Genomic DNA, 17,141 nt, shown 5'->3' with positions numbered 1-17,141 from the left:
AGGTCCAGCCGAGACTGACCCGCCTCAGATACACACTGCTCTAAGACAGTAAAGTATGTGTGAGTGTGGGTGTGTGTGTGTGTGTGAGAGAGATTATTGTCAATGTCTTATTTAAATGTTTTAGTTAAACTGCACATTGGAGACTGGTCAAGCGCAACTTCAAAATGTCTGTGCTAACCCTGTTACATAGATTTTTGACAATAAAGTACACTTGACTTGACTTGACTTGAAATAACATATCGAAGCCAGACCCATAAAACACAATCAAAGGCAGTTCCATATCCACACTTTTCATCCCCTTGAAATATTGACACTAACATTGGGCTGTCATAGTAAGAACTGGCTCAGTTATCCATAAATGAGTTTGTTCTCTACTGTATGTGTTTCTGAAAACAGACTTAGTTGAGCATCGTCAAGGATTACTTTGAGGCAATCTGTTGTCTACTTAAGCATTCACAAATTCTGACACAAACTTCAATAATGCTCGAAAAAATCATCATAATCTTTCATTTGAACTTCATGGAATTTAGCAATTATGTCAAGTATCCCCACTGTTTCCAGATCCAGTACACAGTGAGCCGACAGACTAGACCAGGTTTGGGCAACTTTCATGGTAAGGAGGGCCTCATTCTTTCATCGCCACCATCGAAGGGCCATATGACTACTGATCTGACTGCAATTTGCAATTTCAGTTCGGGGCGCTGTTGGTTGCTCACTGCCAATATTGCATTTATTAGTGGTCTTTTTCTTCCATTATGCTATATCTGCGGGCCGCACTGAGTGAGGCGGCGGGCCGCATGTGGCCCCCGGGCCTCCAGTTGCCCATCCCTGGACTAGATTATGATAACGCATGCAAAAAGCTTAGAGAGTGTTGTTCATTCTTCTCCTTCTTGACAAAGTTGATTTTTAGGTTTTTTTCCCCTGGAGTCAGAGTGCATGTACTTTTGAAAAATCAATACATTGTGAACTATTTTGCATGTCGATAAGTAGATGAGAAGATGTTTCATATCTCAGCTACAGGTCAAAGTAGTCAAAGGGCATGTGAAACTTCAATACATAACAAACTAGAAATGCACTCAGAGAGCTGTTTAATGGGATATTTGACAGTTACACTATTTTTTTTCAAGTCTTTCTGCCTTGTTTTTGTGAAGTTAAAAACTGGAATGTCCGATACATAACAAAATAGAAATGCACTCTGAGGGTGCATCACAGAGCTCTGCCAAGGAAGCTGTTTGATAGAATATTTGACTGTTACACACTACATTTTTTCAAGTCTGTCAGTCTTGTTTTTGTGGAGTTAGAAACTGGAATGTCAAAATTCGCCCTATCCCGCAATGGTGAAGAATTATTTTTTTTTAAATCCTGGATCCGGATCATGAACCGGATCACCACCAAAATTCAACCACTTGTTCCTTTTGTCATTTCTAACTACTCCACAAAGTTTCATCAAAATGTGTGCATTTTTGAGTTATCCTGCTGACAGTCCAACAGACAAACAGACAGACAGAGAAACCAACGCAACCGAAAACATAACCTCGGTGGAGGTAGCAAATATTTGACTGTGTCAATAACACTGTAAAGATGCTTCATACTTCTGCTACACGTCAAAGTAGTCAGACTGCATGCACTTCTGAGACTTCAATACATTGCGAAATATTTCACAGTGTTGATAGATAGATAGATAGATAGATAGATAGATAGATAGATAGATAGATAGATAGATAGATAGATAGATAGATAGATAGATAGATAGATAGATAGATAGATAGATAGATAGATAGATAGATAGATAGATAGATAGATAGATAGATAGAGATGTGTTACTTGTGCTCCATGTCTGGATGAGGTTGGAGGCGGTGAGCAGTAGTGTGTGCTCCAGCTCCTGTAGGTCCTCCAGGGCGGCGTCGTACACCACAAACAGCCCCCGCTGGTCCTGGGTGCGAACACCTCGCCCCTCTCCACTGTAGTAGTCGTGGTGGTTTTCCACCTCAGGAAACTCCATGAACTCTGAACAGTGGACCTACAGTATGATACGTGCAGTATAGATATTTATTACACAGTAGATATTTTACATAGATTTATACGTAGACATAGTATTTATTTACACGTACTATATACGTAGGAAGAAGTGATCCTAATGAGACAGTGTGCAGGTCAGGAGTGGGTTACTATATTGTCTATTGTGTGTGTTTTAGGGCAGCCTAGGGCAGTCATGGGTAAGCGGTTAGGGCGTCAGACTTGCAGCCCCAACTTGCAGTATGGGTCAGTGACGTTTCAGCAGTAGCACACGTCAGGGCGGCGCAATGACAGCCAGTGTCACTCCTGTGTAGATTTTTGTTTGTTCAATTTAGTGGCCTATCTAAGATGCATATTCATTGCGGCATATCAACCACCAATTAATAATTAATATGGGCATTAAATGCTGTTACTCCACCTGATGTCTGAGGCCAAAAAAACATCTTTCACACGTATGTGTATGGGGGGGGGGATTTTATACCTTTGTTTTTGACTGGACAGTTCAAGAAGATGACAGGAAGTGAGTGGGAGAGAGAGATGGTTGGATCGGGAAACGACCCCAGGCTGGAACCAAACCCAGGACCCCGGCGTGACAGTGCAGTGCCCTACCGCCTGAGCCACGACAGGGCCCACCCGTATGTGTTTTCAGTGTATCTAAGAGACTTATGTTCATGCCGCTTGTCTACCTGGCTGGTGCATGTGTACAGGTGGGTTGACAGGTGTTCTTATGGGCACTGCTCCTGCGGCGACTGCACCCTGTGTGGTGAGAATGAATTTCCCCTTGAGGACAATAAAGGCTACTACTACTACTGCTATCTCACCTGGTAGTCTGCAGGTGTGCTGTAGATCTGGTGGTGGGAGCCTATAGAGCCACTCTTGTGTCCTCCTACGTCCCTCCGCATAGCACTCATCCAGCCCCACTCCTCCTTCCTGCTCCGCAGCTCCCCTCCTTCCATCACCACAGCTGCCAGGTCAAAGGTCAGAGTCCTCTCCACAGATCGCATGTAGTTTTGCATATTAAGGCACTCGTCCTGTAAACAGAGGGTAAGGCAAAAAAATTTAAAAAATAAGCGAAGCAAGGATGACCTATGGTGAGAGTGAATGTCATATCCAGTACTCCCATAATAACCCATTTTGGCACCAGCATAGTGCTTTGATTTGATTATACTGCCGTGCAATACTAGAACGCAGTAACTCAAAATGGTCGAAAAAAAAATGTATATCGGAAATCGGTTCTAAACTACCTCATTTGTCTTGTGTCCAAAAATGGTGGTCCAACACCGTCCCGTTTTGGAGAAAACTCATTTTGAAAGTGCAAAAATGACCCAAAAAAGGTTAAACAAAAACGCAGTAAGTCGGCGAGTTACTGCTGCACGTTCCAATGGGACTGGTTTGGGAGTAGACAGTAATACAAGCTAAGAACGCAGTAACTCCTGCAGTAACTCCATTTTGTGGCAGTAATACCAGCCAAGAACGCAGTAACTCTGTTTTTTGTGGCAAAAAGACACATAAATGTTGTTTTTTTGGGGTTTTTTTTGTGTGCATTAAATTTCTATCCTAAACAAGCATTACCAGGAAGTGTCACCACCAATTTACAGACAACACAGTTGTCGCGCCATATGGAAAACTTTGAAGCCTTTTTTCTCAGTTTGCCGTTTTCAGAGTTACTGCGTTCTAAGATTGTAGGGCAGTATACATTAGGGTGCATCACATGCCCCCTATGAAAATATATTGCCTTGGCCATATGGTAAAAATGTTCTACACCCAGTAAAAACACACTGGGTAAAATATTTTGAAATTATATATATATATATATATATATATATATATATATATATATATATATATATAATATATATCTATATTATAGATATTTATATATAAGGTCAGAATCTTGGAATAGAAATGGACATTTCGCTGCATAAAGCTACCCAATAAAAACATATTGCCTCAGCTGTGTGATAAAAATGTTCTATGCACAGTAAAATCACTCTGTGTAAAATATGTTGAAATTTGAAATACAAAATAATGGTGATAGTGATGGGCAACCTGGATTCCAAAGCTGAAGTCCAGTGCCACATATTCCAAATGACATACCTAGTTTTACCTTTCCAAGGGCAATTGGACAGGTGAAACCAGGTAATTTGAAATCTGTGGCACTGGATTGTAGCTTTTGAATTCAGGTTTCCCATAGTCTTAAAACAGAGGTGGACAAACCCTGTGACACATTTGCCCCAGCCAATATAATGAACCAGCTGATCCTAATTACCACTTAAGCCAGGTTGATGAGGTAATTAGTGAAATCACCTGTATTGGGAGCACAAACAGAAGGAATATCTAAGCAGGCTGTGTATTCAGTCGATCCACTTACACAGACTTCAGTCTCGGGACAGACTGATGGTCAAACTGCTATATTCAGGCAAAATTGCTGTTTTGCAACACAATATCAATTCCTCGCTGCCTTGGACCACTGCTAGTATCAAGCAAGAGATTGCAAAGCTGTATGACTGTTATATTTGTGTGTTTCACCTGTGGGCCTACAATTCATGGAGGAACATCTGTACTAAAGCTGTGAATGCTCCTTGGAATGACTAGGCTCATTCAATACAACAAGTGCCATTACTTCTTTATCCCATCGCCTGTGGTAGTATTTCACTTTACTCCATCAGATGAGTACCATAACTTACCTGAGAGGCCCTTGGCAATGAACTCTGGACCTGGTGATACCCATGACATACCTAGAAGTCACTTAAGTACAGGTTTTGGGAAGCCACTCTTTCCAACATCACATACAGTTGTATTGACTGTACTCTATTGAACTACCGCAGAGATTTCTGTCCTTCCAAGTCATTCCAAGGAGCATTCACAGCTGTAGTACAGATGTTCCACCAGGTATTAACAGCTACCTGTACAATCCTGTAGGCCCACAGGTGAAACACACAAAAGTCATACAGCTTCGCAATCTCTTGCTTGATACTAGCAGTGGGTCAGCTGGTTCATTATATTGGCTATATTTGGAATATGTGGCACTGGACTTCAGCTTTGGAATCCAGGTTGCCCATCACTATCACCATTATTTTGTATTTTCATGGGCCTGGTGGACCCAGGAGAATTAATCGGAATTTCAACATATTTTACACAGAGTGATTTTACTGTGCAAAGAACATTTTTATCACACAGCTGAGGCAATATGTTTTTATTGGGTAGCTTGATGCACCGAAATGTCCATTTCTATTCAGGGCTGGACTGGGGGATAAATAGGGCCCGGGCACTTTTGGATTTAAGGGGCCCCCTCATTATTATTAGTGGCGGAGAACTGACTCACCGGTGGGCCCCGCACCCTCGTGGGCCCCGCACCCTCGTGGGCCCCGCACCCTTGTGGGCCCCTATTTTCAGTGATGTTAAAAAAAGGAAAAGAAATGGGGGCCCACGAGGGTGCAGGGCCCACTGGGAAATGCCCGCTATGCCAGATGGCCAGTCCAGCCCTGTTTCTATTCCAAGATGTTGACTATCACCATTATTTTCTATTTTCATGGGGCCAGATGAGTGGTCCTCAAGGTCTTCACGTGACCATACCACATGCTCCAGTGAGACTTTGACCAAAATTCTGCTAGAGAACATTTTAATTAGGCCAAATTAAAACATATTTTGATCCCCATATTTAAGTCATTAAGGTATTGATTTATGTCTCAAGCAAGATCATTGTAAATAATCACTTAAATCTTTTTTTTTAGTGCGTATGAGAGAAGTTTGGGTTGGGGGTGCGCGGCTTGTCTTGGGCACAGGTGAGGGGGTGCACTAAGAAAAAAAGGTAACCACTGGTCTAACTGATAGTAAAACTTGTGTTTGGGTCCCTCTGATAAAGACAGAAGCTATGCTGTCAAAACATGTCAGGTAAAAGAAAATACTTTTACATGTCTGAAGTAAAAGGAAAACCGCAAGTGAGACATGATGAGCTTGTGTGTTTGCAGGCAGGGGTCACCTGTAGCTCCCGGATCCTGAGGTAGCGCAGGTGCACCAGGGAGAGGTACGCTCCTCTGCACTCAGAACACTCTACATCGCCATCTCCCAGGTACTCCTCAAAACCCAATCGCTCAGTATTCGTACCAAGCCTGCAGTAACGGACATACAAATCATGGAGAAGAGACAGATTGCATAACTGTGTCTAAAGTTTGTAGACGTGTATGAAAATTCGCACACAAAAAAAACACTACTGTAAGTAGTGTATGAACTACGGCAATGTAGTTTATATTGCTGATTACTATCACATTATTCAACATAACTACTTAATATTATGATATAGTATCCATCTGAGTTACATCCTAAGGTTATGTATTTAAAAACACATGTGAAATGTTACCCTTACTTTGGCTTCTTCAGAGATGATGCACTGCATTTTCCTACTGAATCCTGCTGGACACATAATTGCATTTTAATGGAGGTTGAGAATTATATTGATCACATTTCATTTATTATTATTATTATTATTGCTGTCGTTGTCGTTGTTGTTGTTGTTATTATTGTTATTGTTATTACTATTATGAATATTATTGTTGTTGTTGTTGTATTATTACAAGTACTATATTATTATGACAGTAGGTTGTGACTTTGCTCAGGTTCGGGTACCTGTGGAGTAGGAACACTATTGTACAGATTTGTCCATATCTGTGAGTTTCTGCTTCCACTGCTGTGCTCCACACTCTCAGGCTTCATCGCAGAGTAAGTGTGTTGCTTCAGACATTCTACTGCTTGGTCTGGATCTGGCAACTGAAGTTTTACAAGAAGATTAGGAAATGGTACAAATGTACATTAAAAACACATCCTGACATAACTGTATTAGGCAGTAGTACTGTAGTAGCCAGAGTGCAGTATCCCCATGATATGTCTTGGTATGCCTATGAAATCCATAGCAGCATACCCAACAGGACTTGGACAGATTCCGCAGTAGCTCATCCAAAAAATTCTGCTCCTTCAGTTTGGTAATGGACTTCTGCTGCCAAGGGTCAATCTTAGGCCTTATCTGTTGACAACAAAAACAGCTTAAGGTTTGACCTGACCGCATGTAGAGGGCATCTACAGTATAGATGAGGCGATGAGATGAAGGTCCGTGTCTCTTGGTATACAGGTAATAATAATAATAATAATAATAATAATAATAATAATAATAATAATAATAATAACTTGGTTTTATAAAGCGCCTTTCAAGTAACCCAAGGTCACTTTACAAAAGGAGAATGGGCAGGGGAATAAAGAGAGAGGAGAAGAGGGGGATAGAGGTGGGGTTGGTGGCAGGGTAGTTACGGTTTAGGTGCCTCTTGAACGTAGCCAGTGTGGGGGCTTGGCGGATATGGAGAGGTAGACTGATATGATATGTATATGTCACCTGAATGAAGGGGATCCAGTTGGCTTCCTTCCTCAGCGCTGGCTCACAGCTCCTCCTGCCCAGCTGCCTCTCCACGGCCTCAGTGCTGTCGTACTGCACCAAGGCCCTCCCCTCCTGCTGCTGCTTGAAGATCACACCGAACTCCTGGGATACCTGCACACACAGCCACACCAAACATCTTCCATTATAGTAAGATAACCCAAACTCCGTCCACCCAAAGGAGTGTGCTCAAGTTTGGTCTCCTAAGGGGGCATTGTCCCCTCCTTCTTCTTCTGGGCAAAACGTTAGTGAATGGTGGTTCCCGACTGATGACCCTGCAGCTGACCCATAGGCACCGGAGGAGGTGCGACAGGCAACAATGCCCAGCAGAACATAACACCTTCCTGTACAAATCCCTCTTTCTGTGTTGTTTGGTGGCAGCTTGCATGAAATATGCGCTACCGCCATCTATAGTGCCAAGGAAACTCCATTTATTCTCAACCTCAAGACTCCAAGGGTCTCCTAACTCAGGGTCTCCTAAAAGGGCGCTCACCTGACATCACATGGATCCAGGAAATGCACAGGCTTGAAGTATCTTACTCTAATAGAAGATGTTTGGCCACACAATCACCACCATCATGACACCTGGCCATTCCAGCTACTACACTGGAGGTTTTAACCCGATTAGACAAACAATTCCGAATGTACTCATTCCAGTACACTTCAAATGCACTGAGGATTTCCAAGCTCAGAAGGTAGACGCATAACATAAGAACATCAAAGATGGGCCTCAAAAAATTGCCAAATAAATTCTGTCAGATTGACCTATACAGAAGGTGAGAAAGTGGATCGCACTCGGGTTCTTCTTTTCTTCTTTTTATTTTTTACATAGCAGCAGAAATGTAGACTACACTTCTACACTTCTGCTGCTGTGTAAAAAATAAAAAATAATAAAAAGAAGAAAAGAAGAGCGATCCACTTTCTCACCTTCTAAGTTATTCAACTGGAGACGCACCACACGGAAGAGCGCGGTGTATTTGAACTACTACTTCTGCAGATTGACCTATACAGTCACATGATCACCACCATGATACCTGTTAATTCAAGCTACATTGCTCATTCGCCACTCATTCACTGTTTTTGAGTACATTTCAAATGCACTGAGAAATTCTTTATAGAAGGCCCAAGTCAGATCCGTACATAAGATTGCTCAAAGATGGGACTCCAAATGTGCAAATTAATTCTGTGCTATATTGATTCTGTGCTTATATCTCTATCTCTCTTTTTCTATTACTCTCTCTTTTCCCTCTCTCTTCCTTCTCTCTATTTATCTATCTGCTGCATGTTGACATAATGTAGAAATAATTATAATCTGTAGCAAAGACTTTGCATTGCTAAGACAATATGTTTTTGTCACATAATTACTGACATGTTGTGCATCCATACCAGTCTAAAGAGCTCCATCTCCTCTGCAGGTGTCCTGATATCCTGGATGTTAGCCTGTAGCTGGAAGTGGCTGAGGAGATGCTGAAGCTGTGACTGAAACTGCTGCTTATCCAAGACATGAACAGGAAGTCCATTAGCTGAAGACACTCCTGTGAGAGGGAACATGGGGTCATATGGCAACCTTTTACAGATAATATAGGAGGGGATAGTTTAAACCAGGAGTGTCAAACAAAAATTCAAAGTGGGCCAAAATCAAAATCTGGGATGACGTCGTCGGCCGAATTCAATATTTAAAATACACTTACATTGTGCATACAGTAGACTTAAAGCAAGGCAAATAACACGTTCCCATCATGTATATTCATACTATTATATACAAACCCCAACTCCGATGAAGTTGGGACGTTTGGTAAACTGTGAATAAAATCAAAATGCTATCATTTTCAAAACATTCAATCTATTCATTAGATGGAGAATAGTGAAAAGACAACATATTAAGTGTTAAAACCGAGAAAAAATATTGTTTTGGGGGACATATGTACTCATTTCTAATTTGATAAATCCAACACGTCTCAAAAGAGTTGGGACGGGGACAATAAATGGCAGCAAATGTCGAGGAAGACTAAAAACAAAACAAAAGACAACACTTAACAGTTAAATACATTAACCGATGAGATGATTTTATATAAAAAACAGTGTTAATTCCTATCTTGGACATGATTTCACCAGCTTAAATGGTGGGTGTATTCCTTGTCATGTTTTGCAATGTTTTCCTTTCTGTAGTGCTTACAGTGTGACAGGTCTTGACCAAAAACCCACCATTTTATCACCTGCTGGTCCTTATGATGGAGCCAAACTGTTAAAACATAGTAGAGAATGCAATTTGACCTTACTATGTGGCAGTAATCGAAGATCTCCCTTCAAAATATAATGTATGAGTGGCTTTTCATGCTGTTTAAAACCCATTTATACCATTCAGCACTGTATTTAACTCTACAGATGAGTGAGAACATCTTAACCAATGCACTACTGCATCCGCATGCCATCATGGAGGCTGACTTTTGAAGCTAGCACTAACACAAGTTGGATGGTCCATTTTCACTGTAGCACAGGATGTGCAATGCTCTATTATTGTCAAAAAGAATGGACTTCTACAACTTCTGCTGACTTCTGTAAGCAAAGGACAGTTTCCCATGTCTTCTGGGTCTATTTCAAGTGAGCTCAGGTGCTTAGGAGAATGTTAAACCCCTGTATCATTTTCATGCATTAAGCATTCTTAATATGGTCAATTTTCAATAGCTCTAGCACTCCAGGAATTAGAGTGAGACTACAGCCAATATATATTTCATGATGTCATGAACCTATACAATGATTTTATTAACAAAAATATGTCTTACATACACTCAATCGTGGTAAATCAAAAGGAATTCAAAAATGTATGTAATAACTATGGTAATTATTCCCATTGCATCTTTAATTCTGAGTGACTCAGCCTCTCTGTGATGATCTTATACCTGAACACCTATATTGTCCGTCAGTACAATTCATTTTGAAATGTTCTTCTTTGTTGTTTTATCTTATTTGGATGTTTACTAAATTTCACTGATCCCCGTCCCAACTCTTTTGAGACGTGTTGGATTCATCAAATTAGAAATGAGTACATATGTCCCCCAAAACAATATTTTTTCTCGGTTTTAACACTTAATATGTTGTCTTTTCACTATTCTCCATCTAATGAATAGATTGAATGTTTTGAAAATGATAGCATTTTGATTTTATTCACTGTTTACCAAACGTCCCAACTTCATCGGAGTTGGGGTTTGTACTTCAGTGTGCTAGTATGTGCATAGACTAGTCTGGACCCACTCATAATCCTGTGATGCACAACATTTTGCCTTCTAGTCATATTTTCTATACATTAATGGTGCATGTGGGCCAACTGTAATACACATTTGAAATGATCTTGCGGACCAAATTAAATGGCTCCACAGGCCAACTTTGGACCCCAGGCCTGAGTTTGACACTGCTGTTTTAAACTGTCTAGAGAAGAGATTGTGGGTATTATGTACTGTAGGTAGATGTATCCCACCTGCAAACTGTTTCGCAGGGGAAGCACTGTCCACTTGAGATGCTGGTGACTCTGTATGTTTCCTCTCGCTTACAGGGAGGTAATGGAGGACCTTCAGGTAAAACACATCATCATGACACAGTAGATTATAACCTACTGTAGGTCTTAATCATGGATTATGCACACATAGAATTGTGATTGTATAGTTAATCATAATAACAATGAATATCCAACACCCCAATCAAGTTAAGCCATCTGAATCCCTTCCAGAAAAAAAACTGACCCTAAACTATTAATGAAAACAGTCTTTAGTGACTCTTCCATACCCCTCCCAGTTTGGAGAGGTGTTTGTCAACATATGAAAGGCTTTGGATAGCATTTCCCATAACCTTGTACAGTACAGGCCATGCCCTCCTAGTAACGCAACACCTTCAGTGTAACTTCTAGTCAGGCCAAGAGCAATACAATATATAGTTTCTGAGCTCCCAAAAAACTCCTCCCACTTTGTCGGGAAGCATACAACCATTAGCAAACCAAAGGAGGCATGTCGTTTGGGAAATGTTAATTGTTATGTTCTTGGTCAGACCAAGTCTTGAAGAGATTTGAAAGTCGATGATAATCAGGCTAATAACCTTGTTCAGTACAGGGCTACCATTATATGTATATGTGGACTCTAGTTGGCCCATTGTGAAAGTGTCAGAGTGTCACAGATGCCTCCATGTCTGCTAAAGGCCAGTTGCAGATACAAAAATAACATTATCCGCATCTTTTGTAAAGCCTTGTTAGCTGCAGATCCTGTACCTGTAGAAAGCTGTGGACGGTCTTAAGGGAGTGGAGGTGTGTCACCAGCCACTGGAGGTATATGACTACATCATCTTGGGAGAGTGCAACGTTGGGGCCCTGGCTGTTGGTCAGGAGCCTCTCTCTGGTCACAGCCAGCCTGCGTGCTCTCTGCACCGCATCCTCATATTCCTGCATCAGCTGATGCATCTGATCCTAAAGGTGATGATATATACAAGCAAATGTATTGAGCAACGTTGCCGGGCAACAACAACATGATTGGCCCCGCATTTTGTGATAGAATGATTGACAAAAAGATGTCTGCAGCTGATCCAAGTTCTCTTGATACAATGATTACAATAACAAACCATCCAATCGTAATAATATCATTGCCCAAACACATTGCTCTGTAGAGACAGTACAATAAAATATTAAAATATGATGGATCTTTGTGTGTGGTCCATTTGTGAACATTTGTATTGCAGCAGTAAAGCACCAAAAATCACAGAGAACACAAAAAAAACAGTGAAGAAGAGGAAGAAGAAGAAGAAGAAGAAAGGGAAGACGAAGTAGAAGACGAAGAAGCAGAAGAAGAAGAACAAGAATGTGTTTATAATAAGATCTTGTCATTTTCTCAGTTAAATAGCGCTATTCATACAGTATATCAGCGCCATTCATGGGATGAATAAAAGAATGACTAATTCAGAAAACTGCAGACACAATAGGCAGTTCCACCAGCAACACAACTTGGAAACTGACTTGGCTTACTTTAAAGGGCTGTACCCATGGCCGGTGCTAGGCATAGGCAGACTAGATGGTCGCAGAGGGCGCCAAATGTCTTGGGGGGCACCACAGCCCATAAAATTACAATATTGAGGAAAACTAAGCATGAAACTTAACATTGACAATTATTTTTAATGGGCAATCAGGACATATGTGGTACTAGATCAGTTGTCCTCAATCAGATGTATGACACTATGTTGACAGATGCCAATTTCAAATTCCGCAAAAAGGGAAGATTGGTGCTCGCCTAGGGCACCAAATTGACTAGAACCGTCCCTGGCTGTACCACACATTTACTCGTACACACTATTATCAGAAAAGAAAAGAATACAGGAAGAGGAGTGTAAAAATAACTTTGCTCTCATCGCTGTGAAGCCATTCTGTGATTCATTCATCTTATGAAAGGCACTGATATAATGAATGGATGATGGGTTGTGTTCTGTGGAAAATTGCTTCATCATGGTTTACCTTGTAGAAGGGAAACAGCCGCTCTAAAACTGTAGAGTGGCGACAGAATCTCCTCCATCTTAACATTAGGAGGTGCTTACACAAGGCCAACTGGTGGGCACGATCCAGGTAGTGCTGAATAGAAAAGAGACATACTTTTGGGACGAATGTCACAGTATTAGGGTTGCCACCTCTGTCTGACAAAAAACCTGGACATTTAAAACTCACTTGCCCTTGTTGCTTGCATGCAATGGTATAGTTCATTCAGTGTCCAGGAAACTGTATATATATTTCCTGGACAATCAGGAAAAACCTGGACAGGTGGCAAGACTACGTCTATACAGTATTTTGTTGAGGAATGTCAGGAATTCTATTGCATGTCAAGGGGTAATGTCACTAGTATTGAGTACCTGATTTTACAAGAAGCCATTAGAGATACAGTACATGGCATCCCCATCTTACCTGGTGCAGCAGGAGAGGAAGACTCTCAGGTGTGTATTCCCGACTGATGCAGCTCTGCAGTTCATGCTGGGTGATCTCAGCCTGGGACACAAGAGGTGTTGCAGCAGGGACCTATTGCGTATTTCACATTTTCACTAAGGAACACGGTGACAACCAAAACAAAAGCTGACATATGATTTGAACCACTAGATAGCAAATATAATCAAAACTGTGCAAACACCACAAATAGAAGCTGAGGATGTTTTTCCAACCTGCAGGAGTCGTTTCAGAGTTTGTTCTCTCTCCGCGCGAAAATATGAAATGTCTTTGGGAATCTGTACAGAGCTATGAAGTACAGAATCAAAACAGTGTTACTCAAACTGACATTCACCATGCATATTGTCCACTACAGTGTCTTGGACATACCAATAAGACTTTGCAGTTGCTCCTTGCAGACACCCGTTCTCAGCTATTTCTGTTCTCAGGGCTTCCAACTGAGTGGATAGCTCTGTCTCCAGCTGCTGCACGCGCAAAGACGCAGAGACGTTGTATGTTCCGGAACAACTGGACATGGACATCTCTGGTGAAATATGTGGCCAGTGCCACAATCTTTCAAATGTTCTCTTCAAAATTATGATAGACAAAAAAGCTCCAATGCTTATCTTTTAGTCAAGGCAAACGCATTTGCCAGCTGCTCTCGTTTGTCTCTCCTCCGGACAAAACTTTAGAGCTTTTGTCCCGCGCGTTTACGCGGTGTTGCCACAGAGTATCCATGGAGACCATTTGCCAGCCACCATAAATGGAGAGCACTTTCCAGCTTAATTGTGTTTGGGTCTGCTTGTATATCACCATTGGGTGTTTGTTAGTGACTAGCTGCTTTGACGCAATCTTTTAATCCAAAGTTTGAAGAATATTATCAGAGGCCTGCTAGGCCAAGTAGTTTCACACATCATTATCCACCCTTGCCATTTCTGCACAGTGTATTTGTTCATGGTTGATTTCAGAAATAAACGCATTGCGAAATATTGCATTGCAAAAAAATAAGGGACAACTCAGCATGGACCTCCAATGAACCATGTGTACAGTGCGGCGTTTTTGTCTGTGATAAAGCTAGAAACCAGCTATAACAACTGCAATACACAAGTTCATTTCATCAAGTTACACATGCTTCACGATTGTGTGGCTGTCACACATAAGTAGTGGTGGTACACTTTGAGGTAAGAGGACTGTCTGCTACATACCGACTGCAACCTAGTGGCCTGTTTATATTCAATGCTCCAAAAAGCCGGGGAGAGGCGCTGTTGTGCTGCTTTGACAAAAAACCAAACCCATTATGCTTAGGCTACACTTCAGTTGGATTAGCCTACATCGGTGAATATTTATGGGAAAAGACTTAATGAATACAATCAAGTATTTTGTCAACAGTTTGCCTATGTAGTTTTAGATGATCAAAGCCTGAAACAAAAATGGTGACTGGGGTCTGTATTCTTAATTTCCATTCATGCAGCATTGGATTTAATTCAATCTGCAGCGATTGGTTTATCCATCATTTCCATAGATTAATAGGTTTTACGTGTAAACAAATACAAGAGTGGGTCATGAATTCAATTAAAATCCATGACAGGCCCACCTTTGTTTTGATGCCTAGTTTGACTGATCAGATAGGCCTACATCATAAGCAGCATCCGATGAATTTTAATCTTCCAAAATTCTTTAAAATAAATTGTTGAACTACTTTGTTGGCAGAATTGTACAGATGCAGAAACATAGCTGTTTTATTTTTTATGGTAAGTATTTTATAAGGAGATCAGGTCTACATCCCTGGATTGCAGCGATTACAACATCTGTCAGCAACCAATGCATTTTTTTTTTCTTCCAGAGAAACCTGCTATGAAAACCATGACCTTTGCCCTACAATGAAGCAACATTTCTTTGACATTGTTTTGTTATATGCATTTTTTAATATTGCCAGCATTAATACTATGATCATTTATCAGGGGCGTTCCTCTATATTCCTGTATAACTGAAATGTGATCATTTAAAAGCCGAACTGAAACAAAAAGAATAATAAATAGTGCCATTGAAAAAGGTTACAAAAATGCTGTTTGAATACATAGTTACTTTCATCTAGCTTTAGTGCTTTGATATCCAGCCTTGGAATTATGCATTGGAAAAATTGCCATAATATAATTTCTTCCATATCTAGAGGATTTAAATAGCTCACCATTCCCAATTCACTTAGATACAGGAAAAACGATTGGTTCACTGCAAAGTTTGCCGGCATCCAATAAGAGATCATCGCCAAGGTATATTTCAACCAATGGGTGCGCAAGGACATATGGCCCGCTTTGATTCCATTGTCATTGGGGGAGGGAGGCGCACAGCACAGCAGCACAGCCTTCATTTCCATAGGATACATGCATCCCCTGTGGAAGGGAAATGCTTGTCAAGTTGATGTCTTTTCCTCTTTATTTCAAAGACAAATAATAGGAATATACACACATATCTGTAATGATGTAAACACTCTGTGGTACAGTGAATGTTCAGCCTAAAATGAGCTGTGTGTGTGTGATCTTGCGAGTGCGCGAATGTGTGTGTGTGTGTGTGTGTGTGTGTGTGTGTGTGTGTGTGTGTGTGTGTGTGTGTGTGTGTGTGTGTGTGTGTGTGTGTGTGTGTGTGTGTGTGTGTCTTCACATTTACTGCAGCAAAGATTAGTCTTGTTGCAGGCTGCCTGCCTCCTTCCAGCACTGCGTTTCCTTGGAAACCATATCCTTGCATGCCGTCTCTTGACATTACTGGTGTGAGGAGCTATGTGATGGTGGCCAAACGGGGAGAAAGAGAGAGAGAGAGAGAGAGAGAGAGAGAGAGAGAGAGAGAGAGAGAGAGAGAGAGAGAGAGAGAGAGAGAGAGAGAGAGAGAGTATCATTTATAGAGAGAATAATTTAGAGAGAGAGAGAGAGAGATAGTATCATTTATAGAGAGAGAGAATCATTGAGAGAGAGAGAGAGAGAGAGAGAGAGAGAGAGAGAGAGAGAGAGAGAGAGAGAGAGAGAGAGAGAGAGAGAGAGAGAGAGAGAAAGCGAGAGAGAGAGAGAAAGAGAGAGCGCCTTTCAGCACAGCTCTCCTCCATCCATCCCGTCAGGGAAAACCACAGTAGCAGCAACACCCACTGGCACTACACCACCCACTGGCAGCATCTCTACCTGATTATCTTCCTTTTCCCAACAGCAACATTCTAGAACCTGCTGTGGACCTGTCACCTGACACTAGTTTGTCATACAACCACCACTAATTGGAGGGAATGAGCAGACAAATAGGCATGTTGCTTCTTTTTTTGAACCAAATGGAACACACAGCACAGGTGATGCTGCCCAGAGGAGAATGTGAATGTCTAAGTCAGCAGCCGTGGTAATGGCTTGTTGTGAGATGCAGGCAGGCAGGCAGGCAGGCAAAGCAGAGAAGGTGAAATAGAGGAACAGAGGGTGCATTCCAATATGCAGACTTCCGTCCTCCACTTGTGCTTGTGGCCTCACATGTTGCTGACGCCCCTCCTCCGTGTAGAAAACAATTAAGTTTCCCCGCTTTCAGCCTAGCCACAACCATTTTGGGGGACTGTTCTTCATTCGCCATCCCAATTGCAAACGAGGAAATGACATTAGAATTGTGATTATTTTGCAAGATATTTAAATAATTTTCTGCCATTGGTGATGTCATCACAAGCAGGCAACAAGGACAGAAGTCTGCATATTGGAATGCACTCAGAGAGAAGACTCCTAGCCTCACATGCCGTGATGTGAT

The 17,141-nt window shown here is 41.4% G+C and overlaps 1 protein-coding gene across 1 annotated transcript in view; it reads right to left on the bottom strand.

Moving 5' to 3' along the window:
* si:ch73-242m19.1 (uncharacterized) overlaps positions 1–13,921 on the bottom strand; it is a 38,333-nt gene extending 24,412 nt beyond the window's left edge. Inside the window, exons 1-15 of the mRNA XM_063223888.1 lie at positions 13,770–13,921; positions 13,616–13,688; positions 13,365–13,475; positions 12,924–13,037; positions 11,694–11,888; positions 10,914–11,004; positions 8,825–8,973; positions 7,400–7,552; positions 6,935–7,036; positions 6,643–6,783; positions 6,383–6,426; positions 5,999–6,128; positions 2,838–3,047; positions 1,825–2,020; positions 1–40 (exon numbers count right to left, since the gene is read on the bottom strand). The exon at positions 1–40 is cut by the window's left edge and continues 91 nt beyond it. Coding sequence (XP_063079958.1) covers positions 1–40; positions 1,825–2,020; positions 2,838–3,047; positions 5,999–6,128; positions 6,383–6,426; positions 6,643–6,783; positions 6,935–7,036; positions 7,400–7,552; positions 8,825–8,973; positions 10,914–11,004; positions 11,694–11,888; positions 12,924–13,037; positions 13,365–13,475; positions 13,616–13,688; positions 13,770–13,921 — 1,901 coding nt within the window. The remainder of the gene's footprint in view (positions 41–1,824; positions 2,021–2,837; positions 3,048–5,998; positions 6,129–6,382; positions 6,427–6,642; positions 6,784–6,934; positions 7,037–7,399; positions 7,553–8,824; positions 8,974–10,913; positions 11,005–11,693; positions 11,889–12,923; positions 13,038–13,364; positions 13,476–13,615; positions 13,689–13,769) is intronic.
* Between the last annotated feature and the right edge of the window lie 3,220 nt (positions 13,922–17,141).

This window comes from Engraulis encrasicolus, chromosome 19 (genome assembly GCF_034702125.1).
Source record: "Engraulis encrasicolus isolate BLACKSEA-1 chromosome 19, IST_EnEncr_1.0, whole genome shotgun sequence".
In the NCBI taxonomy this organism is placed as follows: Eukaryota; Metazoa; Chordata; class Actinopteri; order Clupeiformes; family Engraulidae; genus Engraulis; species Engraulis encrasicolus.
Note: the sequence above shows the minus strand (reverse complement) of the source record. Positions and strands in the feature narration are given on the sequence as shown.